This window comes from Monodon monoceros, unplaced genomic scaffold (genome assembly GCF_005190385.1).
Source record: "Monodon monoceros isolate NGI ecotype Baffin Bay Population unplaced genomic scaffold, NGI_Narwhal_1 Super_Scaffold_13, whole genome shotgun sequence".
Classification (NCBI taxonomy): Eukaryota; Metazoa; Chordata; class Mammalia; order Artiodactyla; family Monodontidae; genus Monodon; species Monodon monoceros.
In genome coordinates this window covers 84,490,475-84,513,623 of record NW_021703769.1, presented here as the reverse complement: position 1 = coordinate 84,513,623, position 23,149 = coordinate 84,490,475, and the positions used below count along the sequence as shown (strand labels likewise).

At 60.0% G+C, this 23,149-nt stretch overlaps 3 protein-coding genes across 5 annotated transcripts in view; 1 reads left to right on the top strand and 2 right to left on the bottom strand.

Annotated features, from left to right (window-relative positions):
* Nucleotides 1–2,320, bottom strand: part of MRM2 (mitochondrial rRNA methyltransferase 2) — an 11,629-nt gene extending 9,309 nt beyond the window's left edge. Inside the window, exon 1 of the mRNA XM_029219346.1 lies at nt 47–2,320. Coding sequence (XP_029075179.1) covers nt 47–54 — 8 coding nt within the window. The 5' untranslated portion in view covers nt 55–2,320. The remainder of the gene's footprint in view (nt 1–46) is intronic.
* On the top strand, nt 1,626–7,066 carry NUDT1 (nudix hydrolase 1). The gene is given in 3 exon segments (XM_029219347.1): nt 1,626–1,789; nt 6,392–6,537; nt 6,805–7,066. Coding segments are annotated over 3 exon segments (483 nt in total). The 3' UTR covers nt 6,978–7,066.
* A 3,081-nt stretch (nt 7,067–10,147) lies between these two features.
* The window catches only part of SNX8 (sorting nexin 8), a 39,559-nt gene continuing 26,557 nt past the window's right edge, over nt 10,148–23,149 (bottom strand). Inside the window, exons 4-11 of one of the 3 annotated variants that reach the window (XM_029219344.1) lie at nt 22,072–22,193; nt 19,642–19,722; nt 18,577–18,737; nt 17,818–17,950; nt 14,312–14,380; nt 13,189–13,338; nt 12,758–12,904; nt 10,148–10,374 (exon numbers count right to left, since the gene is read on the bottom strand). In XM_029219344.1, coding sequence (XP_029075177.1) covers nt 10,264–10,374; nt 12,758–12,904; nt 13,189–13,338; nt 14,312–14,380; nt 17,818–17,950; nt 18,577–18,737; nt 19,642–19,722; nt 22,072–22,193 — 974 coding nt within the window. In that variant the 3' untranslated portion in view covers nt 10,148–10,263. Of the gene's footprint in view, nt 10,375–12,757; nt 12,908–13,188; nt 13,339–14,311; nt 14,381–17,817; nt 17,951–18,576; nt 18,738–19,641; nt 19,723–22,071; nt 22,194–23,149 lie in introns of all 3 variants that reach the window. The other 2 variants (XM_029219345.1, XM_029219343.1) reach the window with 2 other exon arrangements.

Here is a 23,149-nt window from a genome sequence, read left to right as displayed (position 1 = left end):
ACCGCCCCGCTCACCGACCGCCCCGCTCACCGACCGCCCCGCTCACCTGGCCATGACCGCCGACCTGCCCCAGCTGCCGCCACCGGAAGTGCCGGCCTCACTTCCGGCCCTAGGCCACGCCCCCGGAAGCGGCGCGCGGGTGGGAAAGGCGCGTGCAGAACCCGGGAGCGGGTGAGTCCGGGAGCGGGTGAGTCCGGGAGCGCCGCCACGGGAGACGGACCTGCGACTTGCCGGGGAGCGCCCGGTGGGCGGGGGCGGCTGGAGACCCAGCACGGACAAGGCCCCAGACACGGGAGTCCGAGCCTGGCGCTCGACTGTGCGTTGTCTTTAAACTCCAGTCGCGGGCCTCGGTGTACAGGCGACCCCACTGAGAGGCCACCCGGCTGACACGGGGCGCTGCCCGACCCCTGACTTTAGGCGGGCTCTCTGGGGACCCGTCTGATGGCAGAACCAAGAGCTGTAGCCAACTAGACTTCAACGTGCGGTAGACGCAGGTTTGGGTACCGGCTCCGGTGTTTGATTTGGGGTCAAACGTAGCCTCTCTGAGCTTCAGTTTCCTTGGCTGAAAATGGAAAAGGTAAGTGTCAGCTCACAGAGTTGTTGGGTCTGTTAAAGGGGATAATTTGGGGGAAGTATCTAATCGGTGCCTAATCACTGACAGCTGACAGTTCTAGCAGCAGCAGCAGTATCCCGATTACCTTAGGAAGCCAGGGATTTGGACACGAACAGGTCGGGGACATGACAAAGTCCGCAGACTGAAGGGAGGCTGGACCACAGAGACCCACCTCTCCTGCCTGACCTACCGCCAGCACCAGGACCCAGGCCTAGGGCCCTTTTCTCAGACACTGTAACTTCCCAGGAGGATCGCTGGTCCTGAATCCTGCATCTCGTCCAGTGTGGGCCCCAGACTGGGGTGGGGATGGATCAACAGCTAACTTGGTCCTGCTCTTCCAGCATTTCTCCAGCGGTGGCCGACGTCACCCTCCGAGTCTTTCTCTGGACCACACAAACCCATTCGAGCAGGAGAGGCCCTTGGGCTCCAGCACAGGTCCCAGAGCAGCAACAGTTGTGAGCAGAGTGTGAAAACCTGTCACAGGAGTGGGGACTAGCCGGGCCTCTCTGGGTGGACTCTCCACTGTCAGGAGCCATGCATTTCTTGGGAATCTGGAGGTCTGCTTTTGCAGAGAGGCAGAAACCAGAACACAGTAGGCCAGAAGAAGGCCCCGTAATGAGAAGGCCAAGGCCAAAAAAGCCAAACGCAAGAACCGCTGGGTAAACTGCAGGGTTCTCTTGGTGCCCGGCGGGCTCGGGCCCTGGACACAGGAGCAGGGACAGCCCTGTGCCGAGGAGTGGGGAGGGGAAGGGATGGGCCATCATCTGACCTGCTGCATCAGCCCAGTAAGCGAAGGGCCTGGGCACTGATGCCCCTGGGTTCTGGGGGCCAGGCCTCTGTCTGCCCCAGAAAACCTGCTACATGTGACAGAGCTGGGACGTTGCCTCTCCGTGCCTTGCAGAGCACATTTCCTGTCCACCCGGCCCCTGGCCACCTCAATACACACGCTTCCGTCCACACCCAGGTCAAGCTGACCCAACCCCTTGCCTTCCCTGCAGAACCCAAGGGCACCATGTGTGCCTCGAGGCTCTACACCTTGGTACTCGTGTTGCAGCCTCAGTGAGTCCTCCTGGGCATGAAGAAACGAGGCTTCGGGGCCGGCCGGTGGCACGGCTTCGGAGGCAAAGTTCAAGAAGGAGAGACCATCGAGGATGGAGCCAAGAGGGGAGGGGAGGGGCAGGCCTGACCGCAGAACCAGCTTCCGCAGGCGACAAGCATTCGGGCTGGAGAGCCAGGCCCCTGATTTGACCACTTAGAGCCACGCGACCTGGCGCCCAGACTGAATCCTTGAGCCTTGGTTTCTTCATTTGCCAAGTGGGGATAATAACAGTACCTACCTCTTAGGACTGTTGTAAAGATTAAGTGAGAAAATAAACGTAAGGGACTGAGCGAGGCCTGGCACATGGTCCGTGCTCAGTACACATTAGCTGCTGCTCTGCAGTCGTGGCTTTTAGGACATTTGGGAAGCTGCTGTGCAGTGGCTTGGGTAGAAGAATCCTGGCTTCCCCTTTCTAGCCAAGGGACTGGCCAGTCACTGGGCTCCTTCCTTTGTTCAGGGGAACTGGTGATGAGAGTGTCTGGGAGCTTCCGCACACAGCCTCAGTTCTTCCTTGACACACTCACTTTCACATGGGAAGAACCGAAGCCCAGAGAGGTTGCGCAGTGTGCCCGAGATCACACAGGCCTCCAGACCGCAGCCCCTTTGCCTTCCTGCCCCTCGCAGGCTTGTGTGGATAAATCCAGCCTCCTGTGTCATCCACTGAGCCCCACGCGGTCTGGCCTCGCCCCCTCGCTCCCCTCCCTGCCGCCCCCCCCCCCCCCGCCCCGGACACCCCAAGCTGTCATTGCCCACCCACTCTTCCTGGCTCCTCCTCTGGCTGACCCCTCCTCCACCTTCACATCGGAGAAGGTGCCCCTCCCCCAGCTCTTCTCCATAGACCTCTGGACTTCCTTCACAGAACCGCCACCTTTCTGATCACAGCAAATTCGCCCTCTGTCCGTCGTGAGGCCAGGACTGAAGACCTTTTACAAGTCAAGTTTGTATTGAAGTATAAAGTACATGTAGGAAAATGCCAGTCTTCATCAGGGAATTTTTAAGAAATGGGTCCATCATTTAACCAGCACGTAGATCAAGAAATGGGACTGGAGGGTGGACCCTGCCCCCAGGGGGGCAGCCTGCACCCTGACTTCTGTCACAGTTGACGGTTTGGCCCATTCAGAAATACCCTGTAGAAAGAGCCTTGCAGCTGTGGCTTCTTCCTGGTATTATGTCTGCATGTGGCAGTGGTCCAATCCGGTTTATGAACACACTGCAGCCTGCTCATCCCGGGCGTGGGCTTTTGGGCCGTTTCCGGGTTGGAGTTGCAAGTGATGTAGCTGTGGACGGTCCTATACGGTCTTTCCGGTGGATGCTGCCCTCGAGAATTCGAGGTGTTCCGCCTTAGCACATACTGCCAAACAGTTGTGCTCATTTAAAGTCCTGCCAGCAGCGTATGAGATCCGCTTCCTCCAAATCCTCAGCGCCACCTGGCATCTTCTGTCCTTTGCATCTTAGCCATCCCGGCAGGTGTGGTGATACCTTGTGGCGGTTTTAATGTGTTTGCCCCAGTGACTAATGAAATTGAGCCACCTGCTCAGCGTCTGTGGGCCCCTGGCGTTAAACTCGGTGCAGCCGAGCAGACGCCGTGCTGGGCCCTGCAGTCTGCCCTCCAGACACTCGCTGCACCACCAGAAGGCACTGGAGCGGTGGCCCCGTGACCCCCAACCTCACTCCTCTGTGCCGACCTCCCCACAGATCGCAGAGCCGTCCTAAAATCGCTGACTGTCTGTTGTCGTTCAGGCTTGCTTACTGCTTTATCATCAAGGTCTCAGTTACCCTCTTAGAGCCTCGTGATTCTTTGCCCTTCGGAGGCCTCGTCCAGCAGGTGGGGCTGTGGAGGGCGCTTCCTCCCAGGCCGCCCTGAGCTCCGTTTTGATACCCGGGCGTCCTTGAGGGCACACTCAGCCCCTGCAGGCAGCGTGCCCCACTGGGGGACATCCTCTCCACAGCCACGGGGCACTAATGGCCTCCATGCTCTGGCCGGACCTTCCTTTAGGCAGGGTTGGCCTTACCCTGAGACTGAGGCCAGAAGTGCACCACCCAGGGCCCACACCGCGCGCCTGATGTAGACCAGTCTGCCTGTGACCGCATGGCACCACGCTGGCGCCCAGGGCCTGTGGGTCAGCTCCGGGCAGCTCTCTCCAGGAGCCCCGTGGCCTCTCCCCAGGGTTCCAGCCTGGGTGTAGGATGGAGCCAGGTGTCAGGACCACCCCGACAAAGGACTGTTGAGCCCCTGCAGAGGGGGTCGGGACAGGTGGCAGGTTCTAATGCACGGGGCGCAGGCTGAGACCCACCCCAGGGCCCTGGGACTCCAGCAGCAACAGGGCTTCGCCCACTTTGGGGATGACTCAGCCGTCGGCCCCAGGCCCCTAGGGAAGCTCTGGCCTCTTTCCGTGCACGTGCGTGGGGCTGCTCCTTAGGCCCCAGGCCCTGGCTGTCCTGCCCTGACGAGCGAGGTCACGGCAGCCTTGGTGGTATCTGGTGCACTGCGCTTTGGGGTCCCAGGGTGGGCCCCACTTCAACAGCTGGGTTAACGTGCCAGCAGACTCAGGTGGCCGGGAGACTGGTTGTCCCTTCCTCTGTGCTGGACGTCCTTGGGGGGAAGCCATCTGAGCACCGAGGAAGATGCATCCTTCCTCTGGGGGGTTGCAGGGAGTTGCAGGCACTTGGGGACCCAGGGTGCCTCACAGCCAGGTTTCAGCTTCGGGCGTGGAGCACGCCCACCTTTCTGGCCAGCACCCACAGAGCACTGTGTTAGAGAACTCTGGAAGGCCGTGCGGCCGGCAGGCCCCCGAGCTGCACCGCGGGCTCCGGACCGCAGAGCCCCCGTGCCCCCCGCTGTGTGGGGAACATCCCAGAGATGCAGTCAGACACGTCAGCAAAACTGGATCAGTGTCACCCCTGGCTGCCTGGTTATCCCGGCCCGAAACGAGCTCAGCTCTGCCTGCGAGGACATTATTGACATTTCATACACTGCCGTGGACTCCGGGAAGATGAGACAAAATTAGTCAAAACATTAAATCAGCAGGTGATGGTTTTAAAGACGAGCCCGCCAGCCTGCTGCCGGAGGTAGGGCGGGCCCTGCGGAAGGCTTCTGTTACATTTAATTGGGGAGCCATTTCCACCCTCGCAAGTGAAAACACACGTTCATTTTTTAGGTCGTGTCTAATTTCAATTAACCATCTCAATGAATAAATTCCAGCTTCCAGAGCATCACCTGGGCTGCATCTGAATGGCAGCAAATGGATACAGTTCCTCTCCAGGCCTCACAGGAAGGTTAGGGCAGATTCCAAGCTCAATAAGGCATCCATTTAAATAAGACCGTTTAACCCAACACACGTGTTTAACAAACACTGGTTTCCCTGACTCCTCATTACAGGCAACAGGAAGTAATTATGCATTGTGTTCCTAACATAACTCAGAGATCAAAGCTTAAAAAGACCTTTTTTTAAGCTACCACTCTAAATAGTCAGGTATAATTAGAATGTTTTTACAGCAACAAAAATAAATACAGGGCAGTGGAGAAGTGAGACTCTAGCAGGAGACACAGGTGCTGAGCTTCACGGGTGCAGGGCTGGTGGGGTCCCCAGAGTCCCGAGCACAGCAGAACATCCAGAAAGCGCTTGCCAAGGATGGAATGAGACGCAGGATGACGGCGGCGGGGCAGCCGGTGGGGTGAAAGGCTGGTAGCAGACGGTGTGTACGAGGATGCTCATCACGGCGGGTTTCGTGATGAGCAAGGTGGGTCTTTTATTCTATGATACACAACAGCCGAGAAGCTGGTTGAATTCCTTGAAGTGTAGAACGTGGCTCTGCAGTGTTGTGTGAAAAGCACAGGTACGAGGTACGGGCGGCATGTTAGCAGTTCTTAAAAGGGATGCACAAAGGAGAAAGACCCAAAGGGGAAACTGCAGTGGTAGCAAGGGTTCTTGCTGGGTGAGGAGTCTCTGTGCGTTTGCTAGATTGTCTACAATGAATATGTAGCTTGGGGAAGCATTGTTAAATTGAGGGGGGGAGTCCCGGTTCTCGTGAATCGCCCGGCACTTGTGCACTCAGGTGGGGAGATCAGCCCCCTGACCCCTTCCTACAAGCACAGGTGGTTGAGCTGGGGGAAAGGGTCCTGAGAAGCGGGGACACAGCGAGACAGGCCCAAAGCTCATCCCCTACCATCAAGCGCGGCTGAGGTGAGCTGGCTGGGGTGGGGCCTGTCTCCTTGGCAAAACAGGAGTTAAAACAGCCCCTTCTCTGGAGAAGAGACAGTAGAAACCTGCAGTCTGCTCCTGAGCTCTGAGCGGGGACAGGACAGGGCAGAATTCTCTGGGCAGGAGGACTTTGGCTCAGGGCCGGGTTCCGGGGGCTGCAGCCCGCAGAGCACCACGCACACGTGACGGCCTTAGGGAGAGCCAAGCAGGACACGTGGGGCCTCCTGGCTCTAGCACTGGCCTCCCGTGGGACCTCCGAGCAGCTGAGCTGGGCCAGGCCTGACCTGCCGCGTGGTGCACCCAGGGTGCTCAATTACAGAGGTCTGGCTGACCCTAAACAGCGGTCCCCGAACCCAAGCCCTTGGCCACATGTACACACTCCGCCCCTCCATCCTCCCAGCACCATTCTCGGGTGCCGCGTGGGCGCCTTGCGTTGTCACCTTATGTCCGGGTGCGTCCATCCGCCTCTGCCCACAGGGAGCTGCAGGAAGAGAGCGGTCTGACCGTGGACGCGCTGCAGAAGGTGGGCCAGATCGTGTTTGAGTTCGTGGGCGACCCCGAGCTGATGGACATGCACATCTTCTGCACAGACAGTGTCCACGGGACACCAGTGGAGAGCGAAGGTGAGTCTCTGGGCTCGTCCCTTCACGGCGGGCGAGAGGGAGGCAGGTGATGAGCGGCACGGCAGCCCTCCCCTCCCCCAGGGGCAGGTGCTGAAACACACCAACACCGGAGCCTCCCTACTCTTCTGTAAGATAAGGGATACAGTCACAAGGATTAAATATGAAAGTATGTCAAGTTCCTCACACAGAATAACTCAGTAATTCCTCACAAAGTCAGTTTAAAATCTGGATTGAACATCGATGACAGTTCCTTTTCACTGACTTCAGAAATGCGCCCCCAGTGGTTCCAACTGGACCAGATCCCCTTCGCTGACATGTGGCCCGATGACAGCTACTGGTTTCCCCTCCTGCTTCAGAAGAAGAAGTTCCACGGCTACTTCAAGTTCCAGAGTCACGACACCATCCTGGACTACAAGCTTCGCGAGGTGGACACAGTCTAGGACAGAGCTGAGCTCGTCCCTCGGCCCATGAGCATCCCTGCCCAGCCACGCTGTGGCTCCAGGCTCAGCACACCGGCCGGGCCTCCAGTCTGTCTGGCGCATGATTGGATGGAAAGGAAAATAAACCTCTTTTACCTTTTCAACATTCCTCACCGGGCCTCACGACGTCCCATCCTCGGGGAGCCGCCAGAAATGCCTGGCTGTGACCTGCACCGCTGGACAGAGATGGGGGAAAGAGACACAGGCGCAAAAGGGGAGGGGACGGCTTTTCGGACGTCCCACGGGGGAGAACTGGTGCGGGAGGCCCGGCATTGGTGTGCACGGGGCCGCGGGATCCCAGGGATGGGCTAGAGGCCGTGTCCTCCTCTCACCACCCCCCTTACGGGGAAACCGAGGCGCAGTCAGGGCCCAGGGCTCCAACCCCCATCTAATGTACCATCACTTGGTCACCCTCCGTCCCCCAAGACAGGCTGATCTCGTCCTGGTTTCTGACCCTGGGGAGGAGGCTGGGGGGTACCAACCACTCACACAAAAACTTCACAACTTGACCCGACTTTTATAAACACGTTTAATGATAGTTGTTCGTGTAAGTTCAGTGATAAAAATCTCGGAATGTAGCTCATTTGTAAACAATTCCAGTTAACTGGGTGTGATGGTCATTGATCCCTGCAGCCGTATAAAGTGCTTCATACATAACCAGACTCAACGCAAAGCAAGAGAAAAGGCCTAAGATACCGAACCGTCCTGACCTCCGGTGTCCCCACGGCAGCCTGCCTTGGCCACGCCCTCCCTCCTCCCCACTCTGCGTCTTCGCCCGCTGACTGGAACGTCGCTGTGGGTCACCACGGAGTCAGCTGGCCGCAGGCTGGAGGGGCGTGGCGTGAAGGCGCACGCCTCGGGCCAGGCCAAGGCAGTGGTAAGCCGCACTCAGCCCTAACGGGACGGGAGCGGCCGAAGGGCTCCCATCGGGAAAACGGAACCGGACGTCCTTTCACGGGGCTGTGACCAGGCTCTCCCGGGCACGAGGAAAGCTCGGACGCAGAGGTGTGCGTGACCCACCTTGGAGCTGGAGCAGCCTCTCCTCCCCCTCCCCCTCCCCGAGCAAACACTGAGCAGAAAACCCTGCCCGCCGAGCCTGGGAACCCGGCGGCAGCCCGGGTGGAGGGCGGACGGGGAGCTTTGTGGAAAAGGTGCCTCTGCGCCCCCAGCTGCCACACGAGGGGGACACGGTCACTCCAGCATCTTCCCACTGACCCCTTTCCAGCACCTGGGGTGGGGGGAGCGGGTGGACCAGAAAGTGCCCTGCAGGTGAGCCTCTCAGGAAGAGCGAGGCCAGGCCTCCAACCAAGAACGTGCTCCTGGTTTCCACGCGGGAGCCAGTCCCGCCAGGAGGATTCTCTCCTGGAAAGTGCATCTGATGTCTTTGGTGTCAGAGCTCTCCCTGGTGACCCGTGTGGGGAGGGCAAGCCTCAACCTGACCGGGAAGACGCTCCCCACCCTCCGTGCCACTGCGCCACCACCCACCACGCGGCCAGGGCGTCTCCCCCGCTCTCCGCTGTCCCGTGGCCTCGTGTCCCTCACCACCCACGGACAGACCTCGGGGGTGAGCAGCCACCACCGCGGGGCCAGGACAGCAGAGGCCTGCGGTCAACGCTCTACGGCTCAAGCGTACACAGCACCTGGGGACCAACCTGCCGGGTGGCACAGAGCCACTCGAAGTGGTTGGGAACCCGTCTCTCCACAGAGAGATCAAAACGCAGAAGCAGCGCACAAAGGGGCAAATGGCACAGGCGGCCCCCGCTGGCCAGGCTCCGGGGGCGCACCACCCCTCTGCTCATCCAGGAGACCGGCCAGCCCGGCACAGGAAGGCACACGTTGGCTGCCGTGGGGCTCCGGCGGGGTGGGGTGCAGCCGGCCTCCCCGCACGCCTGTGGCTTTGCTGGCACAGGCAGAATCCACGTGTGGGTGAGCCCAGGCCCCAGTGGGCACACTCACTCTGCCCTGGACTGTAACGTGTGTCAGCTCACCAGGGAAGCCTGCCTGTCACCCAGAGCCTCTGGGTCCCACGTGCGTGCCTCACACCAAGGGCAAACCCCCAGAACCCCCAGGCACGTGGTGCAGGAAGGCAGGGACCTCAGAGACCCTCGGTGCAGTCGACCTCCTCCAGCGCCCTCCCAAGCCAGTGAGAACCGTGAAGGACGGGGGGCACTTACACAACAGGGGGTCAGGGCAGGACACACCCAGGCCCCAGGCGGACATAAGCCCACCCAGCTCCAGACCGCCGCCCCCTCGGAGCAGGCTCTGTGCCGGCAAGCGTGGCAGGGAGGCTGGAAGGAGGGTTCCTGCTGCCCCAAAGAAGTGAAGTCGGTGTAACAGAGGGTTACCAGAGCGACACAGATCCCCCCGCAGAGCCCACTGCCCTGCCAGCCTCGACGCTCACGGTGTGGCCTCCCAAGAACAGACGGGCAGCCGCCTGCACCTGGAGAGACGGCGGAAGCATCGGTTCACGGACCTCCAGACGCTTTGGTCCCCACTTTGTCCTCCGCACCTCAGACCGCCGGGCACACGACAGGGTCACAGTGTGAGCGTGCACACGTGTGCGTGCCATGGAGGGAGGGACACAGACACCAGGGCCGCCAGGCTCACAGTTTGGGCCCAGGGACCCTCGAGCCCCGGCTCGCATGGCCAGGGCTATCTGCGGGCCGCAGCAGAAGGTCTCGCTGGCCATTTCGGTGTTGGACACAGCCACCGCCGTCCGACGGCAGCACGCCGGCCGCGGGGACGGTCCTGCCCCCATCTCCCCGCTCAGCTATTCCAGAACCCTCCCAACTGTTCTAGCACATGGGCCCCAGCACACGCCCCCCTGCGCGATCTGCTGTGTGCAAACCATCCCTGCTGCCTCGCCCTCTGTGGGTCCTGGGAGAAAACCGTTCCAGGGACTCTCAACACTCTCGCCACCAGACTGACAGGCCACGGTGTGCTTCGGGAGGGCCGGGCAGGGTCGAGGGCAACCGGGACAGACCCCGTGTGGCCGCGGCTTCCGTGGACGCCCGGCGGCCCAGCGCATGTCCTCGGCCTTGCTCCCCACGAGGGGAGGGGAGCCACGGCCACCAGGACCCAGCCCCACCCTGCCCGGGCATCAGCTCTTCCACAAGGGGCTGCAGCCCAACGCTGGGCCCCCTCGGGGTCGGGGCAGCCACCACGTGAAGGGAATTAAACAGGAACACACCATTTGGAAAGAAGTTTTAGTGAGGGCGCCGGAGCTGCCGCCCACGTCCTCCCGGCACTAGTGAGGAGACAGGCCGTCCTGCGGGGACCTTGGTGGGCTTGGGGCGCCGTGCGGTCCAGCGAAGAGGCACTGTAGCTTGGGCTGCAGGTCATTCCACACCTTGCTCATCTGGAGGAGGAAGGGGCAGCGCGGGGTGAGGAGATGGAGGCCGCCTGTGGCCTGACGCACCAGCTCTCTCCTCCTAAAATGCTCACGGAGAGAGGAGACGCCCGTGCAGCCACGCCAGCGCATGTGTCACCTCCCCCAGAGCTCCCAGAGTGGGGGCGGGCCGGCCCTCCCACCCGCATCGCGGCCCAGCGCTCCGAACAACCCTCCACAGACCAGCCCAGGTAAGGGCAGACCTGCAACCAGAGGTCATGGTGGCCGGTGTCACCACCCCTGCACGGGGACAGAAAGGCACGGGTCTGCTCGACGTAACAAATGTTATCACAGGGTTGCTCCCTCTGACAAGTCTGCAGGTGCCGGCCTTCTGGGCGGCTCAGAGGCCAAGACAACGTCCACCAGAGGAACACAGAGATGGGCAAAGCGAGAGCAGGGCGGCCGCCACCACAGATCCCGGCCCCAGGCGTCTGCGAGGAAGGAGGCTGAGCAGCGAGGCCCGTGTCCGAGGCCAGCACTGGGGCAGCGGGGCTCGCATCACAACAGGAAGCAGCGTGGCCCTGGGAACGTGTGGCGGGAGCAGAGCCTAGTACCCGAGTTTCGAGACCGGGACACTCACGAGTCACCCGCAGCGGAGAAATCCAGAATCGCGTCAGGAAATGTCCCCACTGGCCGCCCGGACCTGCCCGTGAGGTCTCACCAGCGTACAGCCCTACCTCCCCCAGCGCTGCTGCTGCCTTGGCCACACCTGCAGGTCCTACACTGTGCCCAAGGGCACCCTGGGCACCCCAGCAAACTCCAGGGGCACCACGAACTATGAGAAACGCTCAAGGGAAACTCAGCATTTGTCACAGGCTACGTGGACCACTACTCTGACGCTGTCTGGAGCTAAGAACGTAAGAAACAGAACCATTAAAACGGTACTTTGGCCTCGGGCTGCTGTGAAAAGTCACTGAGGCACTAAGGGAAAGTAAAGGAACTTCTGTCTCAGGCGGGCAACATTTCTCACTCATGCCCGACTCCCCTGGCGTCCCACTGAAAGCACAGACCCTTGAGTCCCGGGCCCAGCGGTTCTGAAAGCAAGTCTGAGAGGGATCTGTACACTAACCACATGCTGACCAGACCCTCCAGGCGGCTCCAGCACTGTTGGCTCCAGACCGCTCTGGCCCGGCCACCTCCCGCCTGGATGCACCATCTCCTGTCTCCTACCCCTGAATCCGCACAGCCAGCCGCCGCCCGGCACCTTTCCGAACTACAGGTCTGAGCTCCCTCCACGCGCTGCTCACAAAAGCCTCCCTGGCCCTCCGGGCAGGGTCGCCAGCTTCCCAGACTGCACCCCAGCCCACCCCTGGGGCCCCGCGTGGGACCCGTCCCCTCCAGCTGGCCGACCTGTCGGGATCTCCCACTCCTTTGGTGTCAGGGACGGCTGCGGGGCAGGTGTGTGCCCAGCACGGCCACAGGACGACGACCAAGCAGCCCACTTCCACCAAATCCCCGAGCCGGTCTCGGAAGGCTGCAAGGGTCACATTCTACGCCACTTGCCAGGTAGGGAAACTGGCGCAGAGCTTAAACAACCCAACCAAGGCCGTTCAGAGCTCAGAACTGGTGCACAGCTGGAAGCTGAGACAGCTAGGATGTGAGGTTCAGAGAGTCTGAGCCTACGCTACCTCCCCGCCCCCCGCCTGCGTATCAAAGAGCTAGAGTGGCACCCGGCAGGTGTGTCCCTCACAGGAGGTGCCGGCGCCCCCAGAGCCGAGAAGGAGCCCAGGGTGGAGGGCGTCAGAGAGAAGGAGGGCGTCGGCTACTATGAGGCCAGCGAACGCAGAACCGGGCAGGGACCTTGCAAGTGTCCCTTCAGCCCTGGCCGCACACACATCCCAGGCTGCACCTGGGGGCAGTGGGCGAAGAGCCAAACCCAAGCCAGAGCTGTGGCTGACCCCGGCTGTCCGCGCAGTCCGCAGGGTCCCCGGCCCGTCACGGCGCTTCTCAAGGGCTCAGCAGGGTTTTCACAGAAATATCCCCATCTGCGGTCCCCCTGCACCTCCTCACACTGACACCCACTGTCTGCTCTCATTCCTGGCGATTCCATGTGCTTTGCCTCTGACCTCTGTCTGGAACTCCTCCAGAAGCGAAGGAATCCTTCCTTTACGGTCCTGCTCTGCTCTCCCACCACCCCGCCCGCCGGGAGCCACAAGGACAACGTCAGGAGTATCATCGACTACCACGGGACGAGCAGGTTTGGACGGGAACGGTTCCAAGTCCTAGCTCACCCACTGCACTCATTTCCTAAGCAACTTCACGGTCAGCCGCAGGGCTGCCAGACCTGCAGGAAGGGCTGCTGCAGGACGAAGGGCGCTGGCCCGGACGGCCAGGTGTTGTGTGGGGGACCCACCTCCTTGTGCCCTTGGATCTGGGAGCTGACGAAGGCCCCGAGGATGTGGGAGGTAAGGGGCAGGTAGACGTGGACCAGCTGCGTCTCCTGGTGCAGGCAGTACAGGGAGAAGTAGTTGCGAAGCTCCATCGTCTGGATCACGTTCTCCTGCTGCAGAGCAGAGAGCCCCTCGCGACTGGCCCAGCACACGGTGGGAAGCAGGAGCGCCAGGGCCCACACCCCGCCCCTCCTGAGCCCAGGGCCAGGCCCCCCCTCCGTGCGACACATCGGTCACACCGGCTCCGTCAGCCGGTGCTCGGGCGTCAGCGTCCCAGCAGCTCAGGAAGCCGGGGAGGGGGGGGGGGGACGGCCCGGGGCCCGGCGGCAGGTGTGGGAAGGTGCCCTCAGGCCCGCCCACCGCCTCGCAGGCGGGCCCAGGCCGCCCGGCCCACCTCCACGATGCGGGACTCCAGCTGCTCCACAGACTCGGGCTCGCGGTTCTGCACGGCGGCGCTCGTCAGCTGCCTCTTCATCAGGCTGTACTTGTGCAGCGCCCGCTGGTGCTTGTGCAGCACGCCCTTCTCGTGCCGCTCACACAGGTCCTGCCGGGAGGAGGTGGCAGGTCAGCCCAGGAGGCGGGAGACACAGATGGCACCCGCTGCACGCGGCCTCCACGCCTGGGGCCGAGGACGGCTTTTCCTGCTTAGAAACAGCTCACACGCACCCCGCTCACTCCACTCTCGGTGTTCGTGGAAGGGAGCGTCCAGCTGAGCCACCCGGGGCGAGCTGTGAGGGGGTCACGGTGCAAATCAGCAGAGCCAGAAACCCACGGGGAAATGACCAGCGCAGAGCGGGGACAGCCCTGGACCTCACACGTAATGCTGACCGACTTCCAGAAAGCCAGTGCCCCTCCAGCAGCAAGATCAGTCTCCTAAAGGATGACGCACTGGCATTTCCCTGGGGCCCTAACGTAACCCCGATCACGATTCCTGTGGGAATACTAGCCACGGAGTCACAGGGCTGCAATTTCAGAGGCCACTCACTGGCTGCTGTCCCACCCAGTAGAGGAACCCCTTCTAGAACCTTCCCCACCGGCGCTGGGCCAGCTCCCCCTGAGCTCAGCACAAAGGATCCTCAGGGCTCACAGACGATCCATCCCGCCACCGATGGTTGGAAAGCCGCCCCTGCCCCGAGCTGAGGCCTGACTTCCCAGAACCTCCATACCCTAGAAGAGGCGGCTCCCACTGGGCCAGCCCCTCGTGTGTTTATAAAGAGCGATGGCAGTCACACTCACACACACACACACACACACACACACATACACACACACACACACACACACACTCTCTCACGCGCACGCGCCCCTCGCTCTCACATCGGGTAAGCCAGAGGCCTGCCCACAGCACCCTGCAGGACACACACCCCCCTCCCCCGGGGAGCCTGCAGGAGGCCCATCCGCACCCCGCAGCCCTGGCTTCAGGCTCTTTTTCCATGTTCCCCAGAATCACACCCTTGAAAGGTCACAGCAGCCTTCTCAACAGCTCTGTCCCTGACCAGGCAGCAGCCGAGACTCACTTTATAGGACTGGAGCAAATCCAGGAAGAGGTTCAGTTTCTCCACCACGTCGTTCTCCTCCTGTTTGCTCTGGAAAACACAGGGCAGGTGGGCCAACACCGACCGAGCACACAGGACCCAGAGCCAAGGGCGCACACCCACCGCGGGTCTGGGCTGGCTCGGCCCCCATAACCGCGGGCTAGCTGTGCAGGGGGCCCCGTCCACACGACAGCCCGCCAACGTGAGGCCGAAGCCTCAGAACCCGCAGGTGGACAAGAACGAGGGCCGGGTGCCCTGTGCCCACCTCGCGTCCACTCACCTCCCTACCCGCCCAGCAGCCTGGCCGTCCGCAGACAGTGGGGCTGGGTTTAAACGGGGGAGCAAGTGGGAGGGATGCACCGGCGACGAGGGGAATCGCTGCGGTTTCAACGAAAGGGAGAGAAGCGCGGCCTGCGAGGGGCCAAGGGGAGGGTGTGCAGCTGTGGGACTGAATCTGAAGATTTTGGGGGGGCGCGGACCCCACACACACCTCTGCACCCAGGTTGACGCGGGGGGGCCCCGCGGCGTCATGGGAGGGAGCTGTTCACCGACTGGGTGTCCTGGTAACGACGGGGTGAAGCCCCGCTCCCGGAGTCACCCACCGCACCCACGAGGCGTGTAGCCCAGCGCCGCTCACACGGACAAGCCACGTCCACACGGCCAACGGGCACCGATGCTCAGAGCCGCTCCCGGGCAGGAGGAGTTGGTGCCAAAGCCCTGGGCTGGGCTGCTCTGGGCTCAGAGTTGGTGGCTGGAGACGAGGGAGGGCAGCATGAGGGAGAAGCGCGGTCTCTCCACCTCCTGCTCCAGGCACGGCAAACACGGGCCTGCAGGCCACCACGCACCCTCCCCCCGTCGCCACAGCAACGGTCAGGCTACGGTGGTTTCCAGGGAACCCCCCCCATGCTAGCTCTGTGGTCCCAGCCACGTGTGCTGGGGGGCTCTCGCACCCTCACATCCCTCAGCCACCAATATGCGTCAAGTCCCTCTTTCCGGTGCGCTGAGCACCTCTCCCAAGTGCAGCACCGGCTCCTCCGGGAAACCAAGCCCCTTCTAAAGCCTCTAGAGCTCCAGCCACGGCAGAGAATGAAAAGTTCACCCCATAAACCACACATCAGACCTGGTATGAGGAGGGTGCAGGCAGAAGAAATGAAGAGAAGTCCAAGACCGATGGGGACACAAGCGCTGGATGGGAGCCGGGGGCTTCCACCCAAGCTCTGGCACCAACTCAGGGGACCCTGGGCCCTCGGGCCCGCTGAGCCCAGAGGTTCCCAGCCATTCAATCCCGCACCCACAGTCAAGGTTCTAGCCAGTAAGGTGACAGGAAAATAACAGGCATGTTGCAGGTTTTTTCAACTCAGAAAGGGAAATACCAGATGGCCACAGGTGCCCTGTCCCTCCTGACTGGGCAGGGGACACAGGAGGACAGAGGTTCCTCCCCGTGTGTGTAGCAGGGGGACTCCTGCGCGTGTCATTTGCTCCCAAGTCCCATTTCTGCTCTGATGCTGTGCAAGACCCTAAACCACCAGCACGTGTGCCTTTACAGAAAGCACACGCCCTGGCACCAAGGAAGAAACAGCCCCACTGTGAGTCTCACTTGTCTGGCTGGGACATAGTTATCAGGTCTCCTAACAGGTCTGGGGAGAATAAAACCGTGATACAGAAAAACGGAATTTAGAACTAGCCCTCTGATATCTTCACTTGCACAGCAAGAGTGAAATGGAACCCTAGCTCTGACGGATGAAAGTCCTGACAGGCCATTTGATCCAGTTTCGTGTTAAAACTGTATTGATGGGGGGCTTCCCTGGTGGCGCAGTGGTTGAGAGTCCGCCTGCCAATGCAGGGGACACGGTCCGGGAAGATCCCACATGCCGCGGAGCGGCTGGGCCCATGAGCCATGGCCGCTGAGCCTGCGCGTCCGGAGCCTGTGCTCCGCAACGGGAGAGGCCACAACAGCGAGAGGCCCGCGTGCGGCAAAAATAAAAAACTGTACTGATTTCACTTCAACATAGAAACCACCAAGAGCAATGAGGGAAATTCAGGAAACAGCACCGCGCAGACATGACATTGCAAAGCAGCATTTGTGAGGAACCTCGGAGGCAGGAGGAACTTCAAACCGCACCACGTCAGAAGCCTGACGCCCGTCTCCCCTCGTCAGGGCAGAAGCAGCATCCAAGTCCGAATCAGAAAAGATGCTGGAAATGATCGAGTTGGGGTTCCCACCCCGCTCTGTGCACCCCCTCCAGGTTACCTGTCCAAGAGGGAGCTGTGGGCCCAGGGCCTGCGTCCCAGCAACAGAACAGCTTCGTGTGTATGTTTTACAGACTCAGCTCTGAGTACAGGGCCAAGGGTTAAACAAAAAGCTGTTAATGATCTAGGCCAGCTCCCTTTTTTCTAATCACAGAGAAAAGTACCCAGGCACCAAAGCAGCCCGAGCGAGGTCCCAGCACAAGACACAGGCCAGCACAAAGCAGGCTGCCCGAGCTCGCCCGCCTCTCTACCCAGCCAGTCCTCTGACACCACGTTCTTGGTCCCCAACCCCACGCCGCCCGCCATGGAAACGTGGGCTCCTCTCACCTGGAGATGGACTGGGCCCCGGTGCCAATTCCGCGCGACGCTCAGTGTCTGAAAGACACACTCAGGCACGGGGACCACAGGGGAAGAACACCCAGCACTTTCCATGCCAGGAACGTGGTCGGATTCCCTTTTCATCACTTAGAGCTGTCCTGGCACCTGAGCATCCCACCTGGAGCCTGACAACCCCCCAGACCCACCCGTTGCTGTGGTTCCATGGCTCGCTACTAAGGAGCTTTGAGCCTCAGCCGGGTAGCAAGGCCTCCATTTCAATGCATTTAAAACCAGCTACCAGCAGCCTAAAGCCCATTTCCCCAAGCACTAGGAAGCAAACTCTCACCCTCCAAATTATGTAACAGTTTTATAGCATACACGCACCCAGATGAACATCCCCTCTGACGGTAAACACTGTACCTGCAAATTAACCCCAACGACTACAAGACTGCAGATTTCCACAAACAACACCTGCCCATAGAGCAGAAGCATTTCCTGAGGTAAACTGGGTGTCTAGGGCGAGACACGGGGGATCCTCTGGGGGTGCTGGGAGCTTGGCTGTGCTGATGAGCTTTCAGGTGGCCAAATGCTGCTTGGCTATGACAGCACCATGGGAGCAACCTGGGTCCACCCGGAACACCCTGGGAAGTGCAACGTTACATCTCCAGGGACACAGCACATCTCATCTCAGCAAGGTCAGATCTCAGACACCAGAACCCAATTTGTCCACATCATTAGCAACCCTCTCAAGCGCGTAAAGGACCCACAGGGAGCCGCACCCGGAGCAGACGGGGACGTGCCCTTCCGACCCTACCACTCACTCAGGACTCGACTGTGACGTCCACCTGAGGAGACGCTCCCGCACACCACGGTACAGAGTGCTCTCCGAAACAAGCACCTCGGAGAGCAAACCCACTCACCTGCCGTGCAGCCTTCTCAGCGAGCAGTGCAAATTCAACGGACAGGCCTTTCAGCGCCTGTTTGAGGGACCCCCACGTGCTACTGTTCAGAGTGGCCCAGGAGGGGAGCGGGGTCGTGTCAGACCCTAAAGCACTGAGGAGAAAGGAAACACACAGGGGAAGAGACACTCAGCCCTGGAAGCTGGGCGGCAGCCCACCCGACGCCCCCCTCTGCCCAACAGCACACCACCCCAGGGTGGCCGCCCTGCACATCTCCCAACCGAGACGCCTGCTACGTGAAGCGCAGGAGCGCTGGGAGTCGGGCAGAAAGGCAGGATCTCGATCCACCAAGACCTGGAGCCGACTGTCAGTGAGACCCCGAGGGAACGTGTGCACAGCAGGGTTGAGGCACGCAGTTCTGGGGACAGCTGCAGAGGGCAGCATCCTGGCTCGAGGCCCGGCCCCTCCTCCAGAGGAGAGGAAGCGTGACCAGCCGAGCACGGCCCTTCCCGGATCAGATGAACCTTTTCTCAGGTCTGATCCTGACAACGGGGGGAGCCCCTACGTTTGGGAACCCCGGTGCTCTGCCTACACTCTCCATCTCTCTTCTTTCTTCTAAATGCGATCTCGTCTCCCCAGCCCTTTCCTTCCCCTCTGGGGTAGAACGAGTCAGAACGAGAGTCATTACGGTAAACACACTTTCTGCTCCAAGCCCGCCACCAAAGGCTAAAGACCCCGCCCCACACAACTGGCCCCATGGAGCCCACCAGGGTCACCTGCCTCAGCTCCTTCCCGAAGATGAGGAGGTCAGCAGCATTGTCGATGGCCCGCGACACCATCCGCTCAGCCCTGTCGCGGAGCTTGTGAAAGCTGTTGTAGATGTTGCAGATCAGCTCCCGGCTGATGGCGAATTGAGTCTGGATGTCGGCTGGGAGGAAGTCCTGACGGGGGAGGGGGAGGAGACTGTGCATCACCAGACGTGAAAACCTTCCAGAAAAGACGACCAGCAGGAGCGGAAGCAACTCCGTCGACCGAGCAGGTAAACGAGCCCAGACCGCCAGGCCATGTCACGCAGCGCCCAGCTCAGGAGCCCACTTCTTTCTCCAGCGCCCGCCCTGGACCCCTCTTCTCGTCCAAAAGAGACACAGAAACCAACACTACACGCACACCGCAAAAAATACGATCTGCAAACTCGACACGATGAACGTGCGGTCCTGACTCTGCACGAGGGCCCGGCCTCTGCATTTCCTCATTTATTCCCGAAGGGTAACTTTTCACCAGCTTTAATAGTAACTACCCATTAATAGTAACTAATGTTAACTACACAATGCTTAGGAAATAAAATGAAGGTAAAGGAGTCTGTATTTTTGTACGGAGAAGTAGTTTAAGAAGAAATAACAAAAAAAAGGTACCAAATAGCTACTTTCATCCTTTTGAGAAAGAGACCAGATTAACTAAATTTAAAAATAAACCAGTGCAACAATCAATCCCCTGAAATCCAAAAAGCTGATGACCGAGCATCCATCCATCTGAATCATGAAATGCCTGAGGACATGGCACGAGGGGCCGGTGGGCCCTGTGGTCGGAGAGCGCTCAGGCACACCTGGGCCCCTCTGCCTAGGCGTTTGGGACCTTGCAAATGGCAGCCTCTCTCTCTGTTTCCTCGTCTGTAAAATGGGCGTGACACCCACTGGGTTTCAGATCAACTGAAACAAGGGTCAAGGGAGAAAACCACGCGACCCGTCTTAGCACGATGTCTGGCACAAAGTAGAGGCAAAACAAACATCACTAACTGCTCACATGGTTACTGCTCTGGGGGAAGGGATCATCAAAATCAAAAAGTACCTTGGCCCGAGCAGCCAGCTTACAATTCATGAACTCGTCTCCCACACACTGAGCGCATTCCTTTAACTTGTTCTGCACATCCTGCAAAAGCGAGAGAGAAACACTTGACCCTCAACCAGCCACAGAACCAGAGGCGTGAGACCAACTGAGCCACCAGAAAGCAGGGTCTCCACGTGTTGGCCTTTTTTTTGGTGGGGGGGGGATGCATTGGGTCTTCATTGCTGCACACGGGCTTTCTCTAGTTGCAGCAAGCAGGGGTTACTCTTCGTTGCGGTGCGCGGGCTTCTCATTGCAGTGGCTTCTCTTGTTGCGGAGCACGGGCTCTAGGTGCACGGGCTTCAGTAGTTATGGCTCGTGGTCTCAGTAGTTGTGGTTCACGGGCTCTAGAGCGCAGGCTCAGCAGTTGTGGCGCTCGGGCTTACCTGCTCCGCGGCATGTGGGATCTTCCCGGGCCAGGGCTTGAACCCGTGTCCCCTGCATTGGCAGGCGGATTCGTAACCACTGCGCCACCAGGGAAGCCCTCCGTGTGTTTGCTTTAACGTAAGTATTCTGTAATCTCTTCCTGTCTCCTGTTCCATTTGTTTCCCATTGGCCTTAACCTTTGGGGTGGTCGGTCTTCCAGAGGCAGGAAAGCTCGACCTCGTGACAGGACTGCAAACTCCAGCTCTGGAGTGGAGCTCTCTCTCCAGAAAAACGGAGACTCCACCTCCAGACCAGGGACGTGAGTACTTGGGACAGACGTCGGAGTCACTAGATCCTGGAAGGTCCCACGTGGGGCACAGAGACAGGGACTGAAGTCTCCTTCCTTCCTATGATCAGACCCATGGGGTCAGGGCCCCCAGAGCCCTGGGAGAGCTGATGGCAGAGAAAGGGCAGCACTTGTGTCCCGAGCCCTGGCTCTGAGCTCTGCCCTCTGAAGGGAGGCTCCCTGGCAAAGCCGAGCCTTAAGACGAGCCCCACAGAGAGCCACGGAGGATACAGGCAGAGACCCTAACGCGCAGCTGTGTGTGGGTGAAGGAATCGTAACATCTCAGAGATGCCTTGAAGAGCATCTGTCCCAATTCCCTCATTTTACCAAGAAGCAAATGGTGCTGGGAGGCCCAGGGACAGGCATCTCTGGAGCCTGACGCCACCCGGCTTCTGCAGCGGCTCGCCCTCCCACCACCCTCCCTCTGCCTGGAGCTGAGCGTAGCTCCCTCGTCCCACCACATCCCTCTGCTGTGGTAAAGATCCCAGTCCTACAGAAGCCTGTCCAGTCCCAGGGTTCGAAAGACCCACCCTCCCAGCTCAAGGGCAGAAGGCCACAGCATGCATTCCCTGGATGTCTGGAACGGGTCCCATAAAAGGGGCCGACCGACAGGCCCCCCGGGCATCGCAGTGAAAGGCCACAGTGTCTCTAGGGGTCAAAGGCCCCTTTGGCCTCCAGGGAGAGAGAGGTAACGGGGGCGGCCAGGCTCGTGTGGAATCCACCTCTGCGTCTCTGCGCCCGCATCTTCCCGCGGCCGGTGAGGGCACGTCTGTCCCACCGCAGGCCATGTGGGGCGTCCTCGCTGGAGCCCCCTCCGCCCACCCCAACAAGGAGAGGGTCCCTCGGGGAAGCCTCTCCGCCTCCGAAGAGCTCAGCCCTGGGCACACGGGGCTGTCCAGGCGGTGCGTCGTCGGGCTGTGCCTCGGCGTCCTGACAGACCAGGACGGCCTGACGGCAGCCTGGAGGACGATGCTGCTGCTCCAACGTCGCACCGGAGTCAAGGCCCACACAGAGCTCACTCCCCAGGACACAAGTCCACCCTGCAGCTCGGCCGGGGAGACTCAGCGGGCGCTCCCCGTGGCACTGAGTCCAACCCAGCCTTCCTTTTGTTTTATTTTTTTATTTTGGCCGCACCGCACAGCATACAGGATCCTGGTTCCCCGACCAGGGACGGAACCTGCTCTCCTTGCGGTGGAAGGGCGGAGTCTCACCCACTGGACTGCCAGGGAAGTCCTCAGCCTTCTTTTTTAAGTAAATGCACATTCACATCTGGAGTCGCTAGCCTGTCTGTCAACCCTCCAAACCACAGAGGCTCCTGTGTATCAGCTTCATGCGCTGAAAAGCCACCCCTTCCACACAAAACCCTGCGAAGTCGGAACCGGGATGCCTCTTAGAATCGTACTCAACCTGTTACCTTGGGAGAATATAAGTCATATCTGTGTTTGTCCCATGTAAATAGATTCTGTCATGGCACCCAAACAAGGGGATTAAGGGGAGAGCACGAAACAAAAGCAAATTTAAGAATGAAAATAAGTGGGACTGCTGTGGGCCTGGGTTGGATCCCTGGTCGGGGAACTAGGACCCCACAAGCCGCGCGGCGCGGCCGAAAAAAAAAAGAATGAAAATAAGACCCGGGGAGCCTCAGGCCGCCGCACGCAGACAGCTGTGCGGCAGGTACTCACGGGGCCACTGAAGGACAGGAAGAGCTTGAGAACAACGTCCTCGGAGAAGGGCGGGTGCCGGGCCACCAGGTTGATGAAGCGCTTCAGTGCTCTCCTCCGGGCCTCGATGAACTCCCTGTCGGCTGGACGCAGAACACGGAGTGACCACACAGAGCCTGGGGCACGCGCCCCCGCGACCTCGCTCTCAGTGCCCAATGCCTCCCACGCGGAGAGCTCTCCAAGCCACAGGGCCAGCCGGGGGCACTGGACACGGACCACAGGCTGCAGAAGGCGCACCAGACCCCCAGCTCCGCGCCCTGCCGCCTACGGACACGCCCGGTCCGGGATCTGCCGAGGAAAACCACACAACCCGCTGGTTTTACTCAATGGCATCGGACCCCTCATTGTGATCCCTTTCTGATGCTGCTCTCTATGAACAAACGGGTTTTCCTGAACTCATATATTAATTTGACCCAGTTTTCCTGTTCACATCACTCACTCTCCAGTTGTGAACTGCTTTCGTTTGGGTTACGTATTTTCACTCCAAGGGCAAAAAACGTCAAAGTGTACAATGATGCACTGAGAGTATTTAAATCTGACCACAAATAAAAATGGTATTGAAAGTATTACTTTTAAATTACTGAAAAAAAACTGGAAGAGGATCTCCCCCCTCAAGGCCACGAGGACCCCGTCCATTGAAGGCTACATTTTCCTTAAGGCTGAGTCACACGACCAAGCATTGCACGACAGTTTCCAGGTTCTAAACCCTACCCACACCCAATCAGCCTTGATGCCTGGATTTCACTAAGCATCCACCTTGCTCCCAAAGTACTTCCAACTCCTGCCCTCAGCATCCTTCCCCTCCCACGTGACAGTATCTGTTCCACGTGCTCAGGTGGGGCAAAAAGAAAACGACACTATCAGACCCTGATCTAGTCAGAGACCAGTGAGCGCGCAAGCACTTTAGGACGGTGGAAAACGGCAGAAAATCGACGGTCAGCTTTGGGTACTTGCCTTCGGATCGGGTTTCATCTAGAATCTGAGCAAAGGGCTGTGGGTGAAGATCAACGAGACCTGAGAGGAGGCCTCAGCTGCCTCC